Source organism: Notolepis coatsorum (assembly GCF_963971535.1).
Source record: "Notolepis coatsorum genome assembly, chromosome: 14".
NCBI classification, from domain to species: domain Eukaryota; kingdom Metazoa; phylum Chordata; class Actinopteri; order Aulopiformes; family Paralepididae; genus Notolepis; species Notolepis coatsorum.
Window position 1 is genome coordinate 110,918,403 of NC_140178.1, and position 21,533 is coordinate 110,939,935.

The window sequence follows — 21,533 nt, forward strand, 5'->3', positions numbered from 1 at the left end:
GGCTCTGCAGCTGCATGCTCTCGCAAATCCAGCACCAAGTCGTTGGGAGGTGGAGATAGTCATCACGCAAACCCACGATAATGTTGCCGTCTCTCTGCCAAATTTCTCAGTTCTTAGCTTGATATAATTAATACAAATGTCCAATATAACGGAATTCGTTAGCTCATAAAAATGTGATTATAACGGACTGCTGTTTATTAATGTCGGGCAGACTGCCCACATAGACCTCAAGTCGGCAGCAGCACGAAGTCTCGAGGGACTTATTTTATTTGGAATATATTAATGACTGTATACGCAAAAGTAGCCTAGTTTTAAGTTAAAATATTATAAATCTACATGCCTTGAGGATGTCATTCTTTATATAGCCTGCCTATCAATTGTTTTTAAGCTCAATAAACTCTGACCGGAATTGATCCCATTTGTCCGGTAGATTGAAATCTACCGGACACTGAGACCGACAAAAAAAAATTCGAACGGAAACCCTGACACACATACATACACACATACATACATACCGTAAATCCTCTTAATAGTGGATGGTACTCAAATGGCAGAGGGTTTGATACATGCAGATATAGAATGAGATAAACTCTTGCCAATGCAAATTAAGTGCTGCCTCTCTCTACACTGACTACATTAACGTTTCCCTCGCGTTAGCATTAGCGTTAGCGAACGTTGTCATAGCCACATCCGTGGTGTCGGCTGGATGACGTTGGCTTCGTTTGCAAACGTTGGTTAACGTTCGCTATCTTATATGATGTTGGCAGGCGGGGCCAGAAGGTGCCACACGCTAAATCGTCCCCGGACCCCGCAAGCTATAAGCGGTTCCAACTTCAGTGTGTGAATTACATTAATCCACCACAGTTTCACCCTGACAAAGCAAATACTCATGTGATCTGTATATGTTTATGTCTAAATAAAATCAATAAATCAATCAATCACAATTACAATTACAATTGGCCAGTTTGTGAAATTAAGGCCTGCCTCTTATATAAGCTTCTCTCTAATAAAGGCATGGTGCTCTTTGCAGCTGAGGTAAATACAAGACCCGTCCAATATTAGAGGATTTACGGTACATACATACATACATACATACATACATACATACATACATACATACATACATACATACATACATGCATGCATGCATACATACATACATGCATACATACATGCATACATACATACATACATACATACATACATACATACACAAGATAAGATATTACTTTATTGATCCCCTTGGGGAAATGTGGGCGTCATAGCAGCATGGGGGAGGGGAGGGTAATAGCAGCACGGGGGGAGGGGAGGTACAGGTATGGGCAGGGTAATAGCAGCACAGGGGGAGGGGAGGTACAGGTATGGGCAGGTATAGACCACCATATTGAATCCCCAAGACGCCCAGGGAAACGACAAGAGGGGCGAGATGCAATCAACTCCATGAATGAAAAAATTTACCCAACAGACTGCAGTACAGGAATACACACAATAGGATAAGGGGAGGCAGACCTGAGAAAGACGTTAGTCTTGTTTCCATCAGGGACCCTCATTTCCAATCCATCAAGACACATTCAACTCTTTATAAAAATAAAGAAAAGGCATCACCCGTATGACCCAACTGCACAGCTGGGAGTAAAAACCCTGTTTTTCACATGATTTTAATCCAGTCACTCCTTTTAATCAGAGTGTAAGACCAGACCCTCCCAGAAACACCTTCCCACATGAGACTACGGTCAAGAAAAAAGATATGTAAACTGTGAGACACGTGACCAATAGACTCAAGTTTGACACATAAACCGGGCGCAGCAGGCCTGTAAGCCCTGCGCCCAACCTCGACATCTTTAAGACACCAGCTCATGGAAGGCGTCGCCATAGCAACAACGCTACAACGGGCGGGGAAAACCCACCGGATCCTGTCATAACAGGAGTCGGTAGAATACCCCTTCCCCCCCCCCCCCCCCCCCCCCTGTCAAGCACTGGCTTGGCCCTGACTGGCTCAGCAGAAAAGATCAAAAATCCCCTAAACCAATCAAGTGGGAAAAAGGAGGGGTTTATTCGACACCCCCTCCCGAAAACACACCCTTTATCCCTACACACAGAAACACAACCGTAGCCATCTTGAAAAACCTCCGGTAGAAAACAATGCATAGCACAAGCTAATACAATGCCTGCTACCCACAAAAAGTGTAAAAGGTTTTACAACAAAACACAAGTCGCCTGTGCGTGAATCCCATACCCGTTGCCTATGTCATACATAGGAAAAAACGCCGAACGAGAGTAACGGCTAGGCCGTGAAAAGTGTGCATACGAGCATTACTGCAACTAACAACACAGCATTGTGAAAACACATATACTTAGTTAAAGCAATGGATAACACCAGTTCTAATTGCATGTGGAGCATCAAGCTAAATAGAACCTATTACCGAGTGTAAGTTGCAGACCTTGCTTAACCTCGTAACACAACACAACTCACCCCCCAACGTAAACAGGGTAGATTCATATATACACAACCCCACCATATGATTTGTATGAAGAAACACACAGTTTGTTCGGCCAAAACACAGTCCCCCTTATGTCGGGGAACTTTTTTTATTAAATACTAATAAAGTGTAAGGCACAATATCATAGAGGGGCCGGGAAGGGTGTAGGAGAGGGGATACAGAGGGGAAAAAGTCACTCCTAACGGCGTCTGCCACCTCGCGCCGCTCGAGTCTTGCCACCCCGGGGAGCCCCGGAGGGACGGTAGGTTACAGTCTGCTGGACACGACGTTCCCTACCGTCTCCTCCGGTCTGGGATGGGCCGGCGGTGGCCGAAGCGCCGTTTCGTCCCCTGGCCCTCTTGGCAGGGCCAGCAGCGGCGGCGGAGGCAGTGGTAGCGGCGACGGAGACAGCTCGACGTCGCGGAAGCCTTCTGCCCCCACCGGCAAGGACGGGAGGCGGAAAATGGGGTTGGAGGATGGATCTCTCCTCTGCCATTTCTCTGCATGTTGAGGTCATCAATTGCAGGGCCTTCCCGAACAGGCCAGCGTCGGAGAGGGCGGCCGTCAGAAGAGGGGCTCTCTTCTTCTCTGGCACACGGGCCTGCTCCAGCCAAAGGTGACGCTGGCCCAGGGTGGCCAGGGCGCGCACTTTCCCCATGGCTATGGCCAGCACCTGGGAAAGGTGCAGGACAGCTCCCGCAGCCTGGGTGATCTGATTGCATTTTACCTCGTTCAGATCCGTGCCGCCCGTCATTATCCCCGATACAAATCTAGCCAGGTGGGCGATGTTAGACGCCGCAGCCAGCGATTGTGTACCAGCGATGAATGACTGGTCACCCCAATAAGCCAATCGCCTAGCCGACTTCCCCTGGAGGACCGGCTTGCATAGGGGTTCCCACACCATATCCGGACAGAGGAGCGCGGCCATCGGATTGTCAAGCCGAGGCACGCCCTCCCCCATACCTTTGACTAACCCCGACACCCGCGTAACTGGTACGTAGGCGGGAGTTAGTCCCATGATGTTGGACACCGCCTGACCCCGACGAACATAGGCCCCCATCGATGGGAAAAATGGGTAGACAACGTCCACCCCTCTCACTGGGGGACGCTGCCAGGGATGGCCTATGAGGTCATCAGGGACAGGTGCAGGCAATGGCAGCGGCAGCGGCACACCGTTTGCGGTGGCGGCTACCGCCATGAGCTCGGGAAACAAGGCCTGCAGTTCCCCCTGCGAACCTTCCTCCACCGACCCCGCATCCCTCGCATACAGCAGGCTGCGACTGGTCAAGGAGCCACAATCCGATGCGGCCGACAGTAGGGCATCCTGCTGATGAGGCCAAGGTGGTTCCTCGACATCCTCGAACAAGGCGCCCCATGGAGCCATTTCTCCCCCCTCCGGGGTCTCCGGAGGAGGGATACTCTCCTCCACGGGACCATCATACAAGAATCCGTCCGCCTCTTCCATGAAGTCCTCAGTTTCCATCAGAAATCCAGAGTCGGACGCATCCTCGCTGGTCTCCAGCAACTCCCCAAACCCAGGCCGTTCGCGTCTGCACGCCACCATCTTGCGACGCGAGCGAGCAGACGCGAAAAGTTTGCGTCGCAAATCCTCCGGCTCCAAAACAATCCCCCGTTCATCAACGGGCGATTCCCCAGAACCAGAGGAACCAGAGTCGAGATCAGGCCATCGCCGGAGCGACGGCACCGAACCCTCGGCTCGTCGGTGAGGAAAACTATCCACCGGCAGTCTCCCGAGCTGGGTCGGCAACCACGAGAGTGGCAACAGCCCAGCACCGAAGCGCACGACGGAGGCGGGAATGGAGAACCGGTGGTGAAGAGTAGGTCTAGCGGGTCTACTCTCCGCGGAATACATTATGACCCAAACCTTTTCTTATACAACAAAGTGGGAGAAGAAAAGATTAAGCACAATGTAAACCAGTCACAACTCTTTTCAACTAACAACACGTCAAGTGGGGTACTACCGAAGGCACTTCCTTGTGGTGAAAGCGAGAAGGAGGAGAGCAGGTGACCACACACCTGCTTATGAAGGTAAGCTGATGAGGGGTGTGGTCAGACTAATACTGGTATTAAAGGTATATTTGTGGAATGTTATTCAGTACGCGTGCACGTACGCGAGGGAGTGCAGTAGGTGATGCCAAGCAGAGCCCCTTAACGAAACAGAACAGACAGATGATACAATAAAGAGTAAAATGAAATATTAGCCAAGTTAAGCACAATAGAATAATATAATTATGAAATAAAATATAGGCCAGGGCTGTACAACTGTAAATAAGAGGTTGAATAAAATTAGATGGGATATAAACTAAATTAAATATAGCACAGTAGATATTATGAATTAGTCCACACACATACAGTATACACACACACATATATACACACACATACATGCATAGGCATTTTTTCATGTCTTAGTACAACTGGAATATGTCTTTCTGCATGTCACTTGCGTGATCCCTTCCACACTGGTCACAGGACTGGTCACTCCACAGAGACAGCCCTCATTGCGGTCACAGAGGCACTTCACTTAGCAAAAGCGAAAGGCCTCTCCTCTGTCCTGATTCTCCTAGATCTATCTGCAGCCTTCGACACAGTCAACCACCAGATCCTCCTTGCGGCCCTCGCAGGAATGGGAGTGGCTGGCTCTGCGCTGACATGGCTGTCATCATACCTCAATGACCGCTCCTACCAAGTGTCATGGAGAGGGACCCTGTCGGCCACCCGCCCCCTGCGGACGGGTGTCCCCCAGGGCTCGGTTTTAGGACCCCTTCTCTTCTCCCTCTACACTAAATCACTGGGTAACATTATCACGTCTCATGGCTTCTCCTACCATTGTTATGCCGACGATACTCAACTCTTCCTCTCCTTCCCTCCCTCAGATATCCACGTCTCTGTGCGGATCTCGGCCTGTCTGTCCGACATCTCAGCCTGGATGACGTCCAACCACCTCAAACTGAACCTAAGCAAAACAGAATTGCTCCACCTGCCGGCCAAATCCTCCCCCCTAACCGACCTTTCAATCACAGTCGAGAATGCAGCTGTGACTGCGTCCCCGACCGCCAAGAACCTTGGTGTTGTCCTCGACGACCAGTTGAACTTCTCTGCTCACATCGCAGCGACGACCAGAACCTGCCGATTCCTCCTGAGCAACGTCAGAAGGATACGCCCCTTCCTGACAAAAGAAGCCACCCAACTCCTCGTCCAATCAACAGTCATCTCCCGCCTCGACTACTGCAATGCACTGCTCGCTGGTCTCCCGGCCACTGCCACTAAGCCTCTTCAACTCATTCAGAACGCAGCGGCCCGCCTGATCTCAAACCTACCGAAGTCGGCCCATGTCACCCCACTTCTTAGGGACCTGCACTGGCTCCCCATTGCTGCACGAATCCGCTTCAAGGCCCTCGACCTAGCATACCGTGCGGCAAAGGGAACCGCTCCCGCCTACCTCCGGTCAATGGTCTCTAACTACACACCCTCAAGACCCCTACGCTCTGCATCTTCTGGCCGCCTCAGACCTACTCCTATCCAAGCTCCGGGAGGGTCATCAAAGAGAAGTCGCCTATTCTCAGTCCTTGCCCCACAATGGTGGAATGAACTACCCACCCCAGTTAGGACAGCCGAATCACGTCCAATCTTTCGCCGTCGACTAAAGACGCACTTCTTCAACCATTATCTGAATTAAAAAAAAAAAAAAAAAAAAAAAAAAGATCTAACCCTAACTAACCGTACTGTCATGCACTTGTCCTAATAAACTAACCTACACTGTAGCACTCAACACTTTGATGAACATTGTTGCTCAGCTGATAGAGTTGTGCCCTTCCTGATGGCTTGTCGTACAGAACTTGTAAGTCGCTTTGGATAAAAGCGTCAGCTAAATGACTAAATGTAAATGTAAATGTAAACATATGCATAGCCCCCGTATACACACACTGCTTTAGAGAGGTCACAGCGGAGCGTCACCTGGAGCAGTTGAGGGTTCAGTGCCTTGCTCAAAGGCACTTCGGCAGTCCCAAGTGAGTAAATAAAAAGTGCAGCAGTCTTTCTTACCGATTGGTTCAGCGTAAACCGGTTCCCTGTTCAGACGTCCCAGAGGAGCTACAAACAGGATTGGCACAAGGTCCTTGAAATGCTTAAAGTGCTAGTTTTTTTTACCAAAAAAAGTCGAGGCCTGGAATTCCATGAAAACACCATTCGCATTGAATGTGTTGTTCATCCATGATGATATGGTTCTGAATCAAGAAATCTTTTTTTGTTTGTTCTGTTTTAATTCAATCTGACGAGTCGCTGTCTCGCGCGCTCCAACTGCTTTTCCTCATTTCTTCTTTGCGTGTGATGCTCTAGCTGGCCAGCAGGCCAAGAAGATGCTTAAAAAAAACTGCATTTAAAAGTGAATTGTATCCTTCGAGTGACATCCTTGAAAAGGAAAAATAGTGCTTGGAAAAGTACTTTAAAAGTCCTTGAGTCCTCTGTGGGCACGCTGTACATACAGTAGGTTCCCTGTTCAGGTGCGGCCCAGAGCCCCGCACAGCAGAGGTGGGTTCCCTGTTCAGGGGCGGCCCAGAGCCCCGCACAGCAGAGGTGGGTTCCCTGTTCAGGTGCGGCCCAGAGCCCCGCACAGCAGAGGTGGGTTCCCTGTTCAGGGGCGGCCCAGAGCCCCGCACAGCAGAGGTGGGTTCCCTGTTCAGGTGCGGCCCAGAGCCCCGCACAGCAGAGGTGGGTTCCCTGTTCAGGGGCGGCCCAGAGCACCGCACAGCAGAGGTGGGTTCCCTGTTCAGGGGCGGCCCAGAGCACCGCACAGCAGAGGTGGGTTCCCTGTTCAGGGGCGGCCCAGAGCACCGCACAGCAGAGGTGGGTTCCCTGTTCAGGGGCGGCCCAGAGCACCGCACAGCAGAGGTGGGTTCCCTGTTCAGGGGCGGCCCAGAGCACCGCACAGCAGAGGTGGGGATGTCAAGAGATGGAGAGTATGGATAAAAAAGAGAATTTACCGTGAACTGAAATAAATCAAAGCAAAGACGCAGAGAAAGATATTAGATGCCTCTCTAATTGACCTTATACAACGGCATGCAAATTTCTCGGTTCTGATTGGCTGAAACAGTCAATTTACACGTATGTATCTGTCATAATTCCACACTCTTGGTCCCAGAACCTGCCCACAACCGAATCACTATCACTCCGCGTGCGAGTTTAAAAAAAAAAAACAAGATGGCGGACAATAATCTTTACAAATGGATATGTTGATAGCGTCATAACGACTAAATAAAAACCGATTCTGTCACGGCGAATGTCTTAGTCTCTTACACAATGTTGGATTGTGTAATTTATGGGTCATGAGTCATTGTGGAACAAAATAAAAATTGCGCGGATTGATTGATTAATTGCAAATTTCTTAAAAAAAAATGTTTCTTCCCCTTCCTTGCCCCTGACTGCAGAGCTCACTCTCTCACACTGTCTGGCACACTCACTCGGTCGCATACACACACGCACACGCACGCACACACATGCACACACATACACATACACACACACACACACACTCCTGTCTGCAACGGCGGAGGAGAGTCAGACTGAGAGACATAGAAGCAGCTGGGTGCTGCGCTGTTTTAAGTGAGGGTGGACTGAATGGATATGTTGATAGCGTCATAACGACTAAATAAAAACCGATTCTGTCACGGCGAATGTCTTAGTTGCTTAACACTTTAATCGCCAAAAACGCTGTAGGACGTCTTTCCCCGCCATGCTCATTCTGCCAAAGACGCCGTACCACGTCTTTGATATCAATATTTCAAAAATCTGTGATCGAAATCATATTTCTCCCCCGGAGACTTGAGATCTACTGTTGATCCCCTCTCAACTCTCCAACGGTTCAAGAGCGCCATCTGGTGGCCGATCGGCGGATCGCCCAGAGCGGAAACAGGAAATGGAAGCTGGTGCTCATTTCAATTCGGTCCGATCACTCTGTAATAGTCCCAGGACTCGAGCTAGACACAACGGATAGCAATCCTTTACCAATAACTCGATAAACAACATGATTTGGACGTATATACTATTATACAACCTGGAAATGGATCGCATATTTCCACATCCCATAATAGGAATATTTCTGTTCCGCGCTCATCGCCCAACGCTATGAGGAAGCTACGGTAAGATTCAGCGTTATTTTTTAACGTGTTCGATGCTAACTGCTCTAATGATCATATCACCCACACTAGATGAATCATCTAACGTTGGCCACGGAATTATAAACGACCCCCCCCCCATCCGGTCAACATCAGATGCTCAGTAGTAACTTCTAGAAGCACGTCCATTTGAATTTTTTTATCTCGCGCAGATTCCTATCAAACTGTATTTCATCATCAATATAATGCATTTGGGGCTATAAATCACGTTCTGGAGAAAGCTGCAAAAAATGATAAAAACATACTTATACTTTAGACCGTATTTTAGTATGAATATGTGAATGAAAAAGTATAACGTTGCTACACCCTGAACAATAGATATAGGACGTTGAATGGGCCATAGTAATGTCAATTTAGCAATACAATTTAAAAAGTTATAGCCCTGCAAAGAAGGTAAACATCCCCATAGACAAATAGAGCTGGCGGAGGATGGTATATTAAGAATATAAGCATGGCGACCAAAGTGTTAAACAATGTTGGATGATGTAATTGATGGGTCATGAGTCATTGTGGAACAAAAAAAATGCATGAATTGATTAATTGCATTTAATTTCTTATTTTTTTTACCTACTTTCTATAGAAGCATCTAAGAATGAAGTTCTATATAAAGTAGGTTAAAAACTAAAGAAAAGTTGGATGTGTTACTGTATTTGTAAATCTGGTATGTCATAAAGTCTTTCTCTGGTCTGCATCCCCTTAACAATTGTGTGTATTGAGCCGTACTGTATTGTACCCATTCTGCATCTGGTAATAAAATGTTCAATCAATCAATCAATCATTCCAATAACACACAGTTGGATGTGTTAGTTTGTTGGATGTCTAGGTGAAAGACAGTTTGATGTGTTAGTTCGTTGGGTGTCTTAGTTGAGAGACCGTTGGATGTGTTAGATTGCTGGATGTTGCTGGATGTCTTACTGAGAACAGTTGGATGCACTTCCGACTTTTTTGTTGTTGTGGGAACTACTTTTTGTGGTGGATGGTTTTTTCAATAAATCTTCGATTAATGTGTGTTTATTGTATAGCAATAAGGTTGGATGAATGTGGCAGTTGTATAAAAGCATTACACCACGTGTAGTCGTGGTTTGTGAAAAATAAACCATGCCTAGGGGGGTCTAACGACCACCCCTAGGCATGGTTTATTTTTCACAAACCACTCCTGCGCGTGATGTAATGCTTAAATATTCACCCGGTGGTCATTTTGCTTTTGCTCATGCTCGTGGTTGGGTTACTTTCCCATCCTGTTCCCACCCAGGGAACGCAATCTGAGCATGACATGGAAAATGTATTATATCTCAGATCATTTTTGTGCAATTGTCCCAAACTCTCTCTGTCTCTCTCTCTCAGGTGAAGATGTGGGTGCAGTTATTGATTCCCAGGATAGAGGATGGTAATAACTTCGGTGTGTCCATACAGGTCAGTGCTTCACACACCAGGGCCTTTTTAACATGTAAATGTAAAGACTAGTATGATCTGTCGATACACAAATACAACGCAGGTAGGACCCGTGTCGAACCACGCCCTCCAGACCTGGCCGTTAGTCTCGGGGTCTGTGTTCTCAGTGAAGTTTGACTTCCCTGCTCTCGAGCAACGGATGGGTTGGGTTGGAGCGAGTGAAACCAAAGGAAGATTGGAAAAACCCCTTGAGTAATGAGTGAACATTGTGGGGCACGTTATGGCAGTGTGTTTCCACTAGGGGGCGTCGCTTGCCTGTGGTTCCAGCTATGCATGATGCTTGCTCACCTTCCTGCTGTACTGGGTCAAAGCTTAACTTGGAAAAACGGTTTCAATAGACCTATCTCAAACCCTTCCCCTTTTCTTGATCCTCCAATCACAGCTGTCGCTTACCGAGGAAGTCCGAGGTAAGCGACAGCTGTGATTGGAGGATCAAGAAAAGAGGGCAGGGTTTGAGATGGGTCTATTGTGTTAAAGTGCTGCAGTTGTGTTTAGTCTCAGGTGGCAGATACTGTGCACTGCCTCAGTCAGGACTCTTTTCTTGGCAAGATGAGCTGAATCAAGTGTTCCTGTTTTGGTCAAACACCTTAATATACAGTGTCTGTGTTTTATCCCAAAAAAGTATAAAAAGAAGAAGCTTGCTCGCTAACGTTACTGGGATTAAAGCGAGCTTTCAGGAGGGGCGGGGGGTCCTGTTGGGGGCGGGGGGGCCACCCCTTCAAGGCAATGGTAGGGGAAACACTGTTCTGTGTGAGCCCCCTGAGAATGTGCTTCATACAGTAAAAAGGTGGGGGAAACACTGTTCTCGTCTCTCTGTCTGTCCTCTCCCTGACGTGTCTCGTCTCTCTGTCTCTGTCCTCTCCCTGACGCGTCTGTCTCTGTCCTCTCTCTGACGTGTCTCGTCTCTGTCCTCTCTCTGACGTGTCTCGTCTCTGTCCTCTCTCTGACGTGTCTCTGTCTGTCCTCTCGCTGACGTGTCTCGTCTCTGTCCTCTCTCTGACGTGTCTCGTCTCTGTCCTCTCTCTGACGTGTCTCGTCTCTGTCCTCTCTCTGACGTGTCTCGTCTCTGTCCTCTCTCTGACGTGTCTCGTCTCTGTCCTCTCTCTGACGTGTCTCGTCTCTGTCCTCTCTCTGACGTGTCTCTGTCTCTGTCCTCTCTCTGACGTGTCTCTCTCTCTGTCTCTGTCCTCTCTCTGACGTGTCTCGTCTCTGTCCTCTCTCTGACGTGTCTCGTCTCTGTCCTCTCTCTGACGTGTCTCTCTCTGTCTCTGTCCTCTCTCTGACGTGTCTCGTCTCTGTCCTCTCTCTGACGTCTCTCTGTCTCTGTCCTCTCTCTGACGTGTCTCGTCTCTGTCCTCTCTCTGACGTGTCTCTCTCTGTCCTCTCTCTGACGTGTCTCGTCTCTGTCCTCTCTCTGACGTGTCTCTGTCTCTGTCCTCTCTCTGACGTCTCTCTGTCTCTGTCCTCTCTCTGACGTGTCTCGTCTCTGTCCTCTCTCTGACGTGTCTCTGTCTCTGTCCTCTCTCTGACGTCTCTCTGTCTCTGTCCTCTCTCTGACGTGTCTCTGTCTCTGTCCTCTCTCTGACGTCTCTCTGTCTCTGTCCTCTCCCTGACGTGTCTCGTCTCTGTCCTCTCTCTGACGTGTCTCGTCTCTGTCCTCTCTCTGACGTGTCTCGTCTCTGTCCTCTCTCTGACGTGTCTCGTCTCTGTCCTCTCTCTGACGTGTCTCGTCTCTGTCCTCTCTCTGACGTGTCTCGTCTCTGTCCTCTCTCTGACGTGTCTCTGTCTCTGTCCTCTCTCTGACGTGTCTCTGTCTCTGTCCTCTCTCTGACGTGTCTCGTCTCTGTCCTCTCTCTGACGTGTCTCTGTCTCTGTCCTCTCTCTGACGTGTCTCGTCTCTGTCCTCTCTCTGACGTGTCTCGTCTCTGTCCTCTCTCTGACGTGTCTCGTCTCTGTCCTCTCTCTGACGTGTCTCTGTCTCTGTCCTCTCTCTGACGTGTCTCTGTCTCTGTCCTCTCTCTGACGTGTCTCGTCTCTGTCCTCTCTCTGACGTGTCTCGTCTCTGTCCTCTCTCTGACGTGTCTCGTCTCTGTCCTCTCTCTGACGTGTCTCTCTCTCTGTCCTCTCTCTGACGTGTCTCTCTCTCTGTCCTCTCTCTGACGTGTCTCTGTCTCTGTCCTCTCTCTGACGTGTCTCGTCTCTGTCCTCTCTCTGACGTCTCTCTCTCTGTCTCTGTCCTCTCTCTGACGTGTCTCGTCTCTGTCCTCTCTCTGACGTGTCTCGTCTCTGTCCTCTCTCTGACGTGTCTCGTCTCTGTCCTCTCTCTGACGTGTCTCTCTCTCTGTCCTCTCTCTGACGTGTCTCTGTCTCTGTCCTCTCTCTGACGTGTCTCGTCTCTGTCTCTGTCCTCTCTCTGACGTGTCTCTGTCTCTGTCCTCTCTCTGACGTGTCTCGTCTGTCCTCTCTCTGACGTGTCTCTGTCTCTGTCCTCTCTCTGACGTGTCTCGTCTGTCCTCTCTCTGACGTGTCTCTGTCTCTGTCCTCTCTCTGACGTGTCTCTGTCTCTGTCCTCTCCCTGACGTGTCTCGTCTCTGTCCTCTCTCTGACGTGTCTCTGTCTCTGTCCTCTCTCTGACGTCTCTCTCTCTGTCTCTGTCCTCTCTCTGACGTGTCTCGTCTCTGTCCTCTCGCTGACGTGTCTCTGTCCTCTCTCTGACGTGTCTCTGTCTCTGTCCTCTCTCTGACGTCTCTCTCTCTGTCTCTGTCCTCTCTCTGACGTGTCTCTGTCTCTGTCCTCTCTCTGACGTGTCTCTGTCTCTGTCCTCTCTCTGACGTGTCTCTGTCTCTGTCCTCTCTCTGACGTGTCTCTGTCTCTGTCCTCTCTCTGACGTGTCTCGTCTCTGTCCTCTCTCTGACGTGTCTCGTCTCTGTCCTCTCTCTGACGTGTCTCGTCTCTGTCCTCTCTCTGACGTGTCTCTCTCTCTGTCTCTGTCCTCTCTCTGACGTGTCTCTGTCTCTGTCCTCTCTCTGACGTGTCTCGTCTCTGTCCTCTCTCTGACGTGTCTCGTCTCTGTCCTCTCTCTGACGTGTCTCTGTCTCTGTCCTCTCTCTGACGTGTCTCGTCTCTGTCCTCTCTCTGACGTCTCTCTCTCTCTGTCCTCTCTCTGACGTGTCTCTCTCTCTGTCTCTGTCCTCTCTCTGACGTGTCTCTGTCTCTGTCCTCTCTCTGACGTGTCTCGTCTCTGTCCTCTCTCTGACGTGTCTCGTCTCTGTCCTCTCTCTGACGTGTCTCTGTCTCTGTCCTCTCTCTGACGTGTCTCGTCTCTGTCCTCTCTCTGACGTGTCTCGTCTCTGTCCTCTCTCTGACGTGTCTCTGTCTCTGTCCTCTCTCTGACGTGTCTCGTCTCTGTCCTCTCTCTGACGTGTCTCGTCTCTGTCCTCTCTCTGACGTGTCTCTGTCTCTGTCCTCTCTCTGACGTGTCTCTCTCTGTCCTCTCTCTGACGTGTCTCGTCTCTGTCCTCTCTCTGACGTGTCTCTGTCTCTGTCCTCTCTCTGACGTGTCTCGTCTCTGTCCTCTCTCTGACGTGTCTCGTCTCTGTCCTCTCTCTGACGTCTCTCGTCTCTGTCTCTGTCCTCTCTCCCTGACGTCTCTGTCGGTCCTCTGGCTGACATGTCTGGTCTCTGCGTAGGAGGAGACGGTAGCAGAGCTGAGGACCGTGGAGGGGGAGGCGGCCTCGTACCTGGACCAGATCTCCAGATACTACATCACCAGAGCCAAGCTGGTCTCCAAGATCACCAAGTACCCTCATGTGGTGAGTGTGTGTCTGTGTGTGTGTCTGTGTGTGTGTGTCTGTTTACTAAGGCTGAGCCCGAATGTTCGAACGTTGGTTCGTTACGTTAACATTCAAATTCTAAATCAAAATCCAAATTTTTTTATTTTTTATAATTTTATTTTATATTTTTTTATATTTATTGTATGTGTTTAAACTAAACCAATGGGGTTTTTCTTCACAGTTGCAGATAAAGATTAGGCTACACTAATATTATAGTATAAAAAAAAAGTTATATTTATTAAGGAAAGTTGATTTAATAAAAAAGACGCATTTAATCACTTTATTCAAATTGAGGATTTAGTTTGAGGATATTTATTAAAAAAAAATTATATTTGTAATATATATATTTAAAAAAAAATTTATAAAAAACGAAGGTCCGAACATTTGTTCGAAAAACCCTGACGAAGTTCGAATCCCAAAAACAGGCTTCGGGGAAACGGCCTGTGTACCAGAGCCACACACACAGAACACCAGACAGCCTGTGTACCAGAGCCACACACACAGAACACCAGACAGCCTGTGTACCAGAGCCACACACACAGAACACCAGACAGCCTGTGTACCAGAGCCACACACACAGAACACCAGACAGCCTGTGTACCAGAGCCACACACACAGAACACCAGAACTATTAGGAATGTCTGACCACTAAGTTTGTCTGACTTAACCACCAGAATGGCACAGACTACAACTAGTGATGCACGATATATCGGCCGATATGGCCGTTTTTTTACACATCGGTATCGGTCCGATATCAAGATAGGGCCGATATTAATTTTTTTTTTTTTTTTTTTTTTACATTACTCCAGTTCTGGCCTCCTTGCACTGGCTTCCTATACATTTTAGAATTAATTTCAAAGTCCTGGTGCTCACTTTCAGAGCTCTGCACGGCCAGGCACCAGAATATTTAACTGACCTGCTGGAACCATATGTGCCCAGCAGGATCCTGAGGACAGCTGACCAGGACCTGTTGGTCATTCCGCGCACCAGGCTGATCACCAAAGGTGACAGAGCCTTTCAGTCTGTAGCGCCTAGACTCTGGAATGCCCTTCCTCGTGGCCTAAGAGCTGTATCGTCTGTTGAAATTTTTAAAAATCAGCTAAAAACATTACTGTTTAAACAGGCCTTTGGGTAATGTTTGAGCTTCTCCTTCAGGTATAGAATATCTTTTGTTTTGTTTCTCTGTGATGCATTGTGTTTTGTTCTATCTTATCTCTTGAATGGTTTCTTGCTTTTTATTTTAATTTAATTTAATTTCTGCTGTATGTAAAGCACTTTGTGAGCTGTCTGTGAAAAGTGCTATATAAATAAACTTTACTTACTTACTTTCTTTTTCCCTCTCTCTTTCCTTCTCCCTTATTTATTGTTGTCCTTGTATACTATTGCTACTGTAATTTTGTATTTTATTTACTTGTATATGTATATAACCTTGTTTTAGTTACAGCCTCCCACCCCCCCCCCCTTCCCTCAAAAGGCCTTTGCTTTTTGATCAGGCTGCTTTTGTATATAAGAATGTGTTCTTAATTGCTTGCCTGGGTAAATAAAGGTTAAATAAAACATATTAAAAATCTCTCTCTCTCTCTCTCTCTGTCTCTCTTCCTCTCTCTCCCCCCTCTCTCCAGGAGGACTACAGAAGGACAGTATCAGAGATTGATGAGAAGGAGTACATCAGTCTGAAGATCATCGTCTCTGAGCTCAGGAACCAATATGTGAGTGTTTATGAGACACAACACAGTAGGGCTGCTTGATTATGACAAAAATCATAATATCATGTGTTATTATATTTTATTATATGCAGGTGCATTAGACAGGTGCATTAGACAGGTGCATTAGGCGGGTGCATTAGGCGGGTGCATTAGACAGGTGCATTAGACTGGTGCATTAGGCGGGTGCATTAGACGGGTGCATTAGACGGGTGCATTAGACGGGTGCATTAGACGGGTGCATTAGACGGGTGCATTAGACGGGTGCATTAGACGGGTGCATTAGACGGGTGCATTAGACGGGTGCATTAGACAGCAGGTGCATTAGACAGCAGGTGCATTAGACAGCAGGTGCATTAGACAGCAGGTGCATTAGACAGGTGCATTAGACAGCAGGTGCATTAGGCAGGTGCATCAGACAGGTGCATTAGACAGCAGGTGCATTAGACAGCAGGTGCATTAGGCAGGTGCATTAGGTGGGTGCATTAGACGGGTGCATTAGACAGCAGGTGCATTAGACAGGTGCATTAGACAGCAGGTGCATTAGACGGGTGCATTAGACAGGTGCATTAGTTGGGTGCATTAGACAGGTGCATTAGACAGGTGCATTAGACAGCAGGTGCATTAGACAGCAGGTGCATTAGACAGGTGCATTAGACGGGTGCATTAGACAGGTGCATTAGACAGCAGGTGCATTCGACAGGTGCATTAGACAGGTGCATTAGACTGGTGCATTAGGCGGGTGCATTAGACGGGTGCATTAGACAGGTGCATTAGACGGGTGCATTAGACAGGTGCATTAGACGGGTGCATTAGACAGCAGGTGCATTAGACGGGTGCATTAGACGGGTGCATTAGACGGGTGCATTAGACGGGTGCATTAGACGGGTGCATTAGACGGGTGCATTAGACGGGTGCATTAGACAGCAGGTGCATTAGACAGCAGGTGCATTAGACAGGTGCATTAGACAGCAGGTGCATTAGGCAGGTGCATCAGACAGGTGCATTAGACAGGTGCATTAGACAGCAGGTGCATTAGACAGCAGGTGCATTAGGCAGGTGCATTAGGCGGGTGCATTAGACGGGTGCATTAGACGGGTGCATTAGACAGCAGGTGCATTAGACAGGTGCATTAGACAGCAGGTGCATTAGACGGGTGCATTAGACGGGTGCATTAGTTGGGTGCATTAGACAGGTGCATTAGACAGGTGCATTAGACAGCAGGTGCATTAGACAGCAGGTGCATTAGACAGGTGCATTAGACGGGTGCATTAGACAGGTGCATTAGACAGCAGGTGCATTAGACAGGTGCATTAGACAGGTGCATTAGACAGGTGCATTAGACAGGTGCATTAGACAGGTGCATTAGACAGGTGCATTAGGCAGGTGCATTAGACAGCAGGTGCATTAGACAGGTGCATTAGACGGGTGCATTAGACAGCAGGTGCATTAGACGGGTGCATTAGACAGGTGCATTAGACAGGTGCATTAGACGGGTGCATTAGGCAGGTGCATTAGACAGCAGGTGCATTAGACAGGTGCATTAGGCAGGTGCATTAGACAGCAGGTGCATTAGACGGGTGCATTCCATGTGGGGGAAGTAGGGGGGATACATGCAACATGTAAACCACAACATACATTTTTATATTCCCCACCTTTCTAAAAGTTCTGTGAATGTTTATTTTTCTTTATCATTTAACACATTGAGTGCCGACGACGAGATTAGTCATGTGTACTCGCCATGCGTTGAGTGCCAATGACGAGTTTTCTCGTCTTTTTCTCGTTTTTGGCTTTTATTAGCAATATCCATTCATTTTTCATCCATCCAGCCTGACGTTATCATTGGGAATGGGTCTGAGCTCGAAAAGGGCAAATACCGCCGCCTATCGTCTCCCGGATGGTATTGCACATCATTGGATTGGATGGGTGGGCATGTGCTTCAGAAAAAAAGTCCGGTCCGGGGTTTTCCATTCTCTGGCAAGCAGTATCTGTTACCACATTCACTGGGGAGGCTGGGAGCAGCTTTCGATGATGTGTTTTGGACTATAACGTTGGATCAATAAACGCGATCAATATTTTTCAGCCCGCTTCTCTAGCGTGCATAAGTACACATATAGTTATACACATTCCCCGACCTCCCATTGACTTCAGTGCTGGCACTCTAGCCCATATATGGTCAAAGGGGCGTGGCACTCAATGTGTTAACGCATGTCGCAACACATTTTACAGCCACACTGTGTTATTGTCTATCAACCCCAAGGCTATTGAGCGTATCACCCTACTGGACAGCCTTTGAGTTAATAAATGAACACGCGTGTGTTCTCTCCTCAGGTGACCCTCCACGACATGATCCTAAAGAACATCGAGAAGATCAAGAAACCCAGGAGCTGCAACTCTGAGGCGCTTTATTGATCACCCCCCCCCCCCCCCCCCCCCCCCCGCTTTATTGATCACCCCCACACAACTCATAACCCCAACACCAAATATCTACCATCCCTCAGACCACCTCCCTCTCTCTCTCTCCTGCTCCCATAAGCCCCTCCTCTCTCTGTGTGTCCTGTGCGTTACACTAGAGCGGTTTCACCCCAACCTCCAACTTCCTGTCTCCAACTTCCTGTCTCTCCATCCTCCTGTCTCTCCATCCTCCTGTCTCTCCAGCCTCCTGTCTCTCCATCCTCCTGTCTCTCCATCCTCCTGTCTCTCCATCCTCCTGTCTCTCCATCCTCCTGTCTCTTCAACCTCCTGTCTCTCCATCCTCCTGTCTCTCCATCCTCCTGTCTCTCCATCCTCCTGTCTCTCCATCCTCCTGTCTCTCCATCCTCCTGTCTCTCCAGCCTCGTCTCCATCCTCCTGTCTCTCCATCCTCCTGTCTCTCCATCCTCCTGTCTCTCCATCCTCCTGTCTCTCCATCCTCCTGTCTCTCCATCCTCCTGTCTCTCCATCCTCCTGTCTCTCCATCCTCCTGTCTCTCCAGCCTCGTCTCCATCCTCCTGTCTCTCCATCCTCCTGTCTCTCCATCCTCCTGTCTCTCCATCCTCCTGTCTCTCCAGCCTCGTCTCCAACCTCCCGTCCCGTTGTATCTCTCTGTAAAGAGTCGCCGGAGGAGGTGAGGAGTCCAACAGTCATCGTACTCATGTAAAGCCAGGGAACCTTCCCGCCCCCCTGGAAGCCCCCGTTTAGGAATATTATCAGATCGTACTTTAATCGCATTCGGATCATTTTTGTCACGTCGTCACCCATGAGGGGCAGGTCAGTGTTGCTCTGGAAAACGCCTCGTACGAGAGAATTGGAGCGTGCGCTCGAAAGAACAACGCGCCTCCGTGTCTGTCCACCTCACCAAGCAGGCTTGAGCTGACCACGGGACCAGCACGGCTCCTGACCACGGGACCAGCACGGCTCCTGACCACGGGACCAGCACGGCTCCTGACCACGGGACCAGCACGGCTCCTGACCACGGGACCAGCACGGCTCCCAGGCGGCTGCGTGGGAAGCTGATGGGGAAACAGTTACTTTGTCAGACTTTTGTGTTTGTCTAGAGAAATGTTGTCGTTTCTGGACTCCTTCTAATTAGTCATCTTATTCGTGTTAAAACTTCGTTTTAAGGTCTTTTATTATATGAAAGGACATGCAGTACAACTGTGTTTGTCTGTGTGTGTGTGTGTGTGTGTGTGTGTGAGTGAGTGTGAGAGAGAGTACATGGCAAGGTAGGAAACGGGTTCGGGGGTAAAATACCCCACAAAAGTCCCTTAAATGCCCCTGAAATTGGGATTATCGGTTAAAAAGAATGTCCCGCTATCAAATTAGATCGTGGGAACAGGAGTGGGTCGGTATCTGCACTCCCTGTACAGAGTGTCCTCCGTATTACGGTAACGTGAGAGACTGTCCCTCTATTACGTATGTTACGGCCACAGGATTTGGTTCTAATCGCCCTTTTTATAGACCGTTTCGACTCGACCGACATTCTGAAACGGGTCGTATTTGATTTCCTGTCGGTTGTTGATGTGTAGCGAACATGGTGGGTCACCTTCCTGCAGTAGGAAGTCACCTGCGGCCCGAGCTGTTCCCTCTAGCAACACATGGTGGGTCACCTTCCTGCAGTAGGAAGTCACCTGCGGCCCGAGCTGTTCCCTCTAGCAACATAATTCCACTGATGCGGCTTGGAAGCTCAGAAATTGCAAAAAAAAAATCGCCTTAAATGTGTTTTAAGTGAGCAATGAATGTCCCTTTAGAGAAAGCTAAAGTCCCTACCCCTGGCTCCCTGACCGACTGCACTGCCCTGCAGAAGCGATAGCCGCGGTAACTACGGTAACTACGCAAACAGGGTAACTGAGAGAAATGGCACCGGCTGTCCTGTGGCAGTGAAAGGGTTCTTAACAGGCCGCGCCAAAAGTGGCAATTTCTTTGAACGTGAGGACTGCATACTTTTTTTTTTTTTTTTTTTTTTACTTTATACTTATAGCACATGCATGAGCCTGGTCTCTTTTGAAAGATAACATTCTGATACAATAAAGAAAATTCACTTTTAGTGCTAAATAGAGCAACATAGGTCTGAACGTGAGTTGTAGAAAAACTTGTTACTCACGTTTAAAAAATCAAAATCAAATAAAATTTCCATTTTCTCAGACACTAATGCATTCGGCGCATTCTTTACTTCCTGTTTTCGCTCGTGATTACTCACCTAGATCCCTGATATCATTAGAAAGCCACACTCATTGGTTACAACCCTGTCCAATCGTTTTCGAGATTTTCCAAATGATTGACGGAGTTAGAGCGTTTGGAGTGGTATTCGAAAAAATTTAAGGTCTGTTAAAGACTTTGGCGCACGCCTCACATATCGGCATGTAACTCAAGAACCTCTGAACGGATTCTGTCGCCTGAAACGGCAATTGACAGGCAACAAATGGAGCTTTAATAATTTTGTCTATATATTGTATTTTAAAATATGCACACCCGAGCCGCTAGAGGTCGCCAAAGTGGCTTCGGGCGCCGGCGGGCAAATCGCCCTCAAAAGGGGCCGGGCCGTTGCACGTTAAGAGGTTTTAAAGTTCTTTGACTATCCAGTAATTTTGTAGTTACTACAATTCTTACCCTCTATACCCCTGTTCTCCTAAAACAGAGCGAGATTGAACTCTGAAACTGTCACAAGATAAGACTGATATTGAATTCAAATTCAATTCCACTTGTAACTTGATTCCATTACTGTGGTTAGCTTCTGCAGGGCAGTATAGTTACTGCGGTTAGCTTCTGCAGGGCAGTATAGTTACTGCGGTTAGCTTCTGCAGGGCAGTATAGTTACTGCGGTTAGCTTCTGCAGGGCAGTATAGTTACTGCGGTTAGCTTCTGCAGGGCAGTATAGTGTTGGCGACCGTGTTGGTGTTTTGTCTGTGCTCGTTTATACAGAGAAAACGGAACCTATGATGAACATGAAAGTGCTCTTGGAAAGACTGGCCATGTGAATCCCACTGGGGGGGGGCTTGTGTTCGTGTCATATTCAGCTGTTGGCTTCGAGGTGAGTCTTAATCAGAAGGCAACCAGATAGCTTGGTTTGGTTCTTTGGTGGTTGTCTTACCGACGCCGTTTAGCCACCGCTAATGTTAAAGCTAATGGGAACCATAGGCTTCACACTATTTGGTCACTCACGTCAGCATTTTTCAATAATAATTATTTTGTTTTATACTAAATTAGTGATTCTTTAAAAGGGAAGAGGTTATTTTCCTGTAGTGTTGACGATATAAACAACAGTCTCTTTTTTGTTGTTGTTGTTGTTGTTTTAAGGATAATTATTTTACTTAATAAAATTATTATTTTGAAAGAACGTTGTGATTGTTTTTAATTACATTCTGTAAGTGACAGGCAGCCCTCTGTTACAAA

At 48.1% G+C, this 21,533-nt stretch overlaps 1 protein-coding gene across 1 annotated transcript in view; it reads left to right on the plus strand.

Moving 5' to 3' along the window:
- LOC311240311 (proteasome activator complex subunit 3-like) overlaps window positions 1–21,468 on the plus strand; it is a 30,948-nt gene extending 9,480 nt beyond the window's left edge. The window contains exons 7-10 of the mRNA XM_084328884.1: window positions 10,019–10,087; window positions 13,816–13,938; window positions 15,582–15,668; window positions 17,994–21,468. Coding sequence (XP_084185010.1) covers window positions 10,019–10,087; window positions 13,816–13,938; window positions 15,582–15,668; window positions 17,994–18,074 — 360 coding nt within the window. The 3' untranslated portion in view covers window positions 18,075–21,468. The remainder of the gene's footprint in view (window positions 1–10,018; window positions 10,088–13,815; window positions 13,939–15,581; window positions 15,669–17,993) is intronic.
- Window positions 21,469–21,533: the final 65 nt, after the last annotated feature.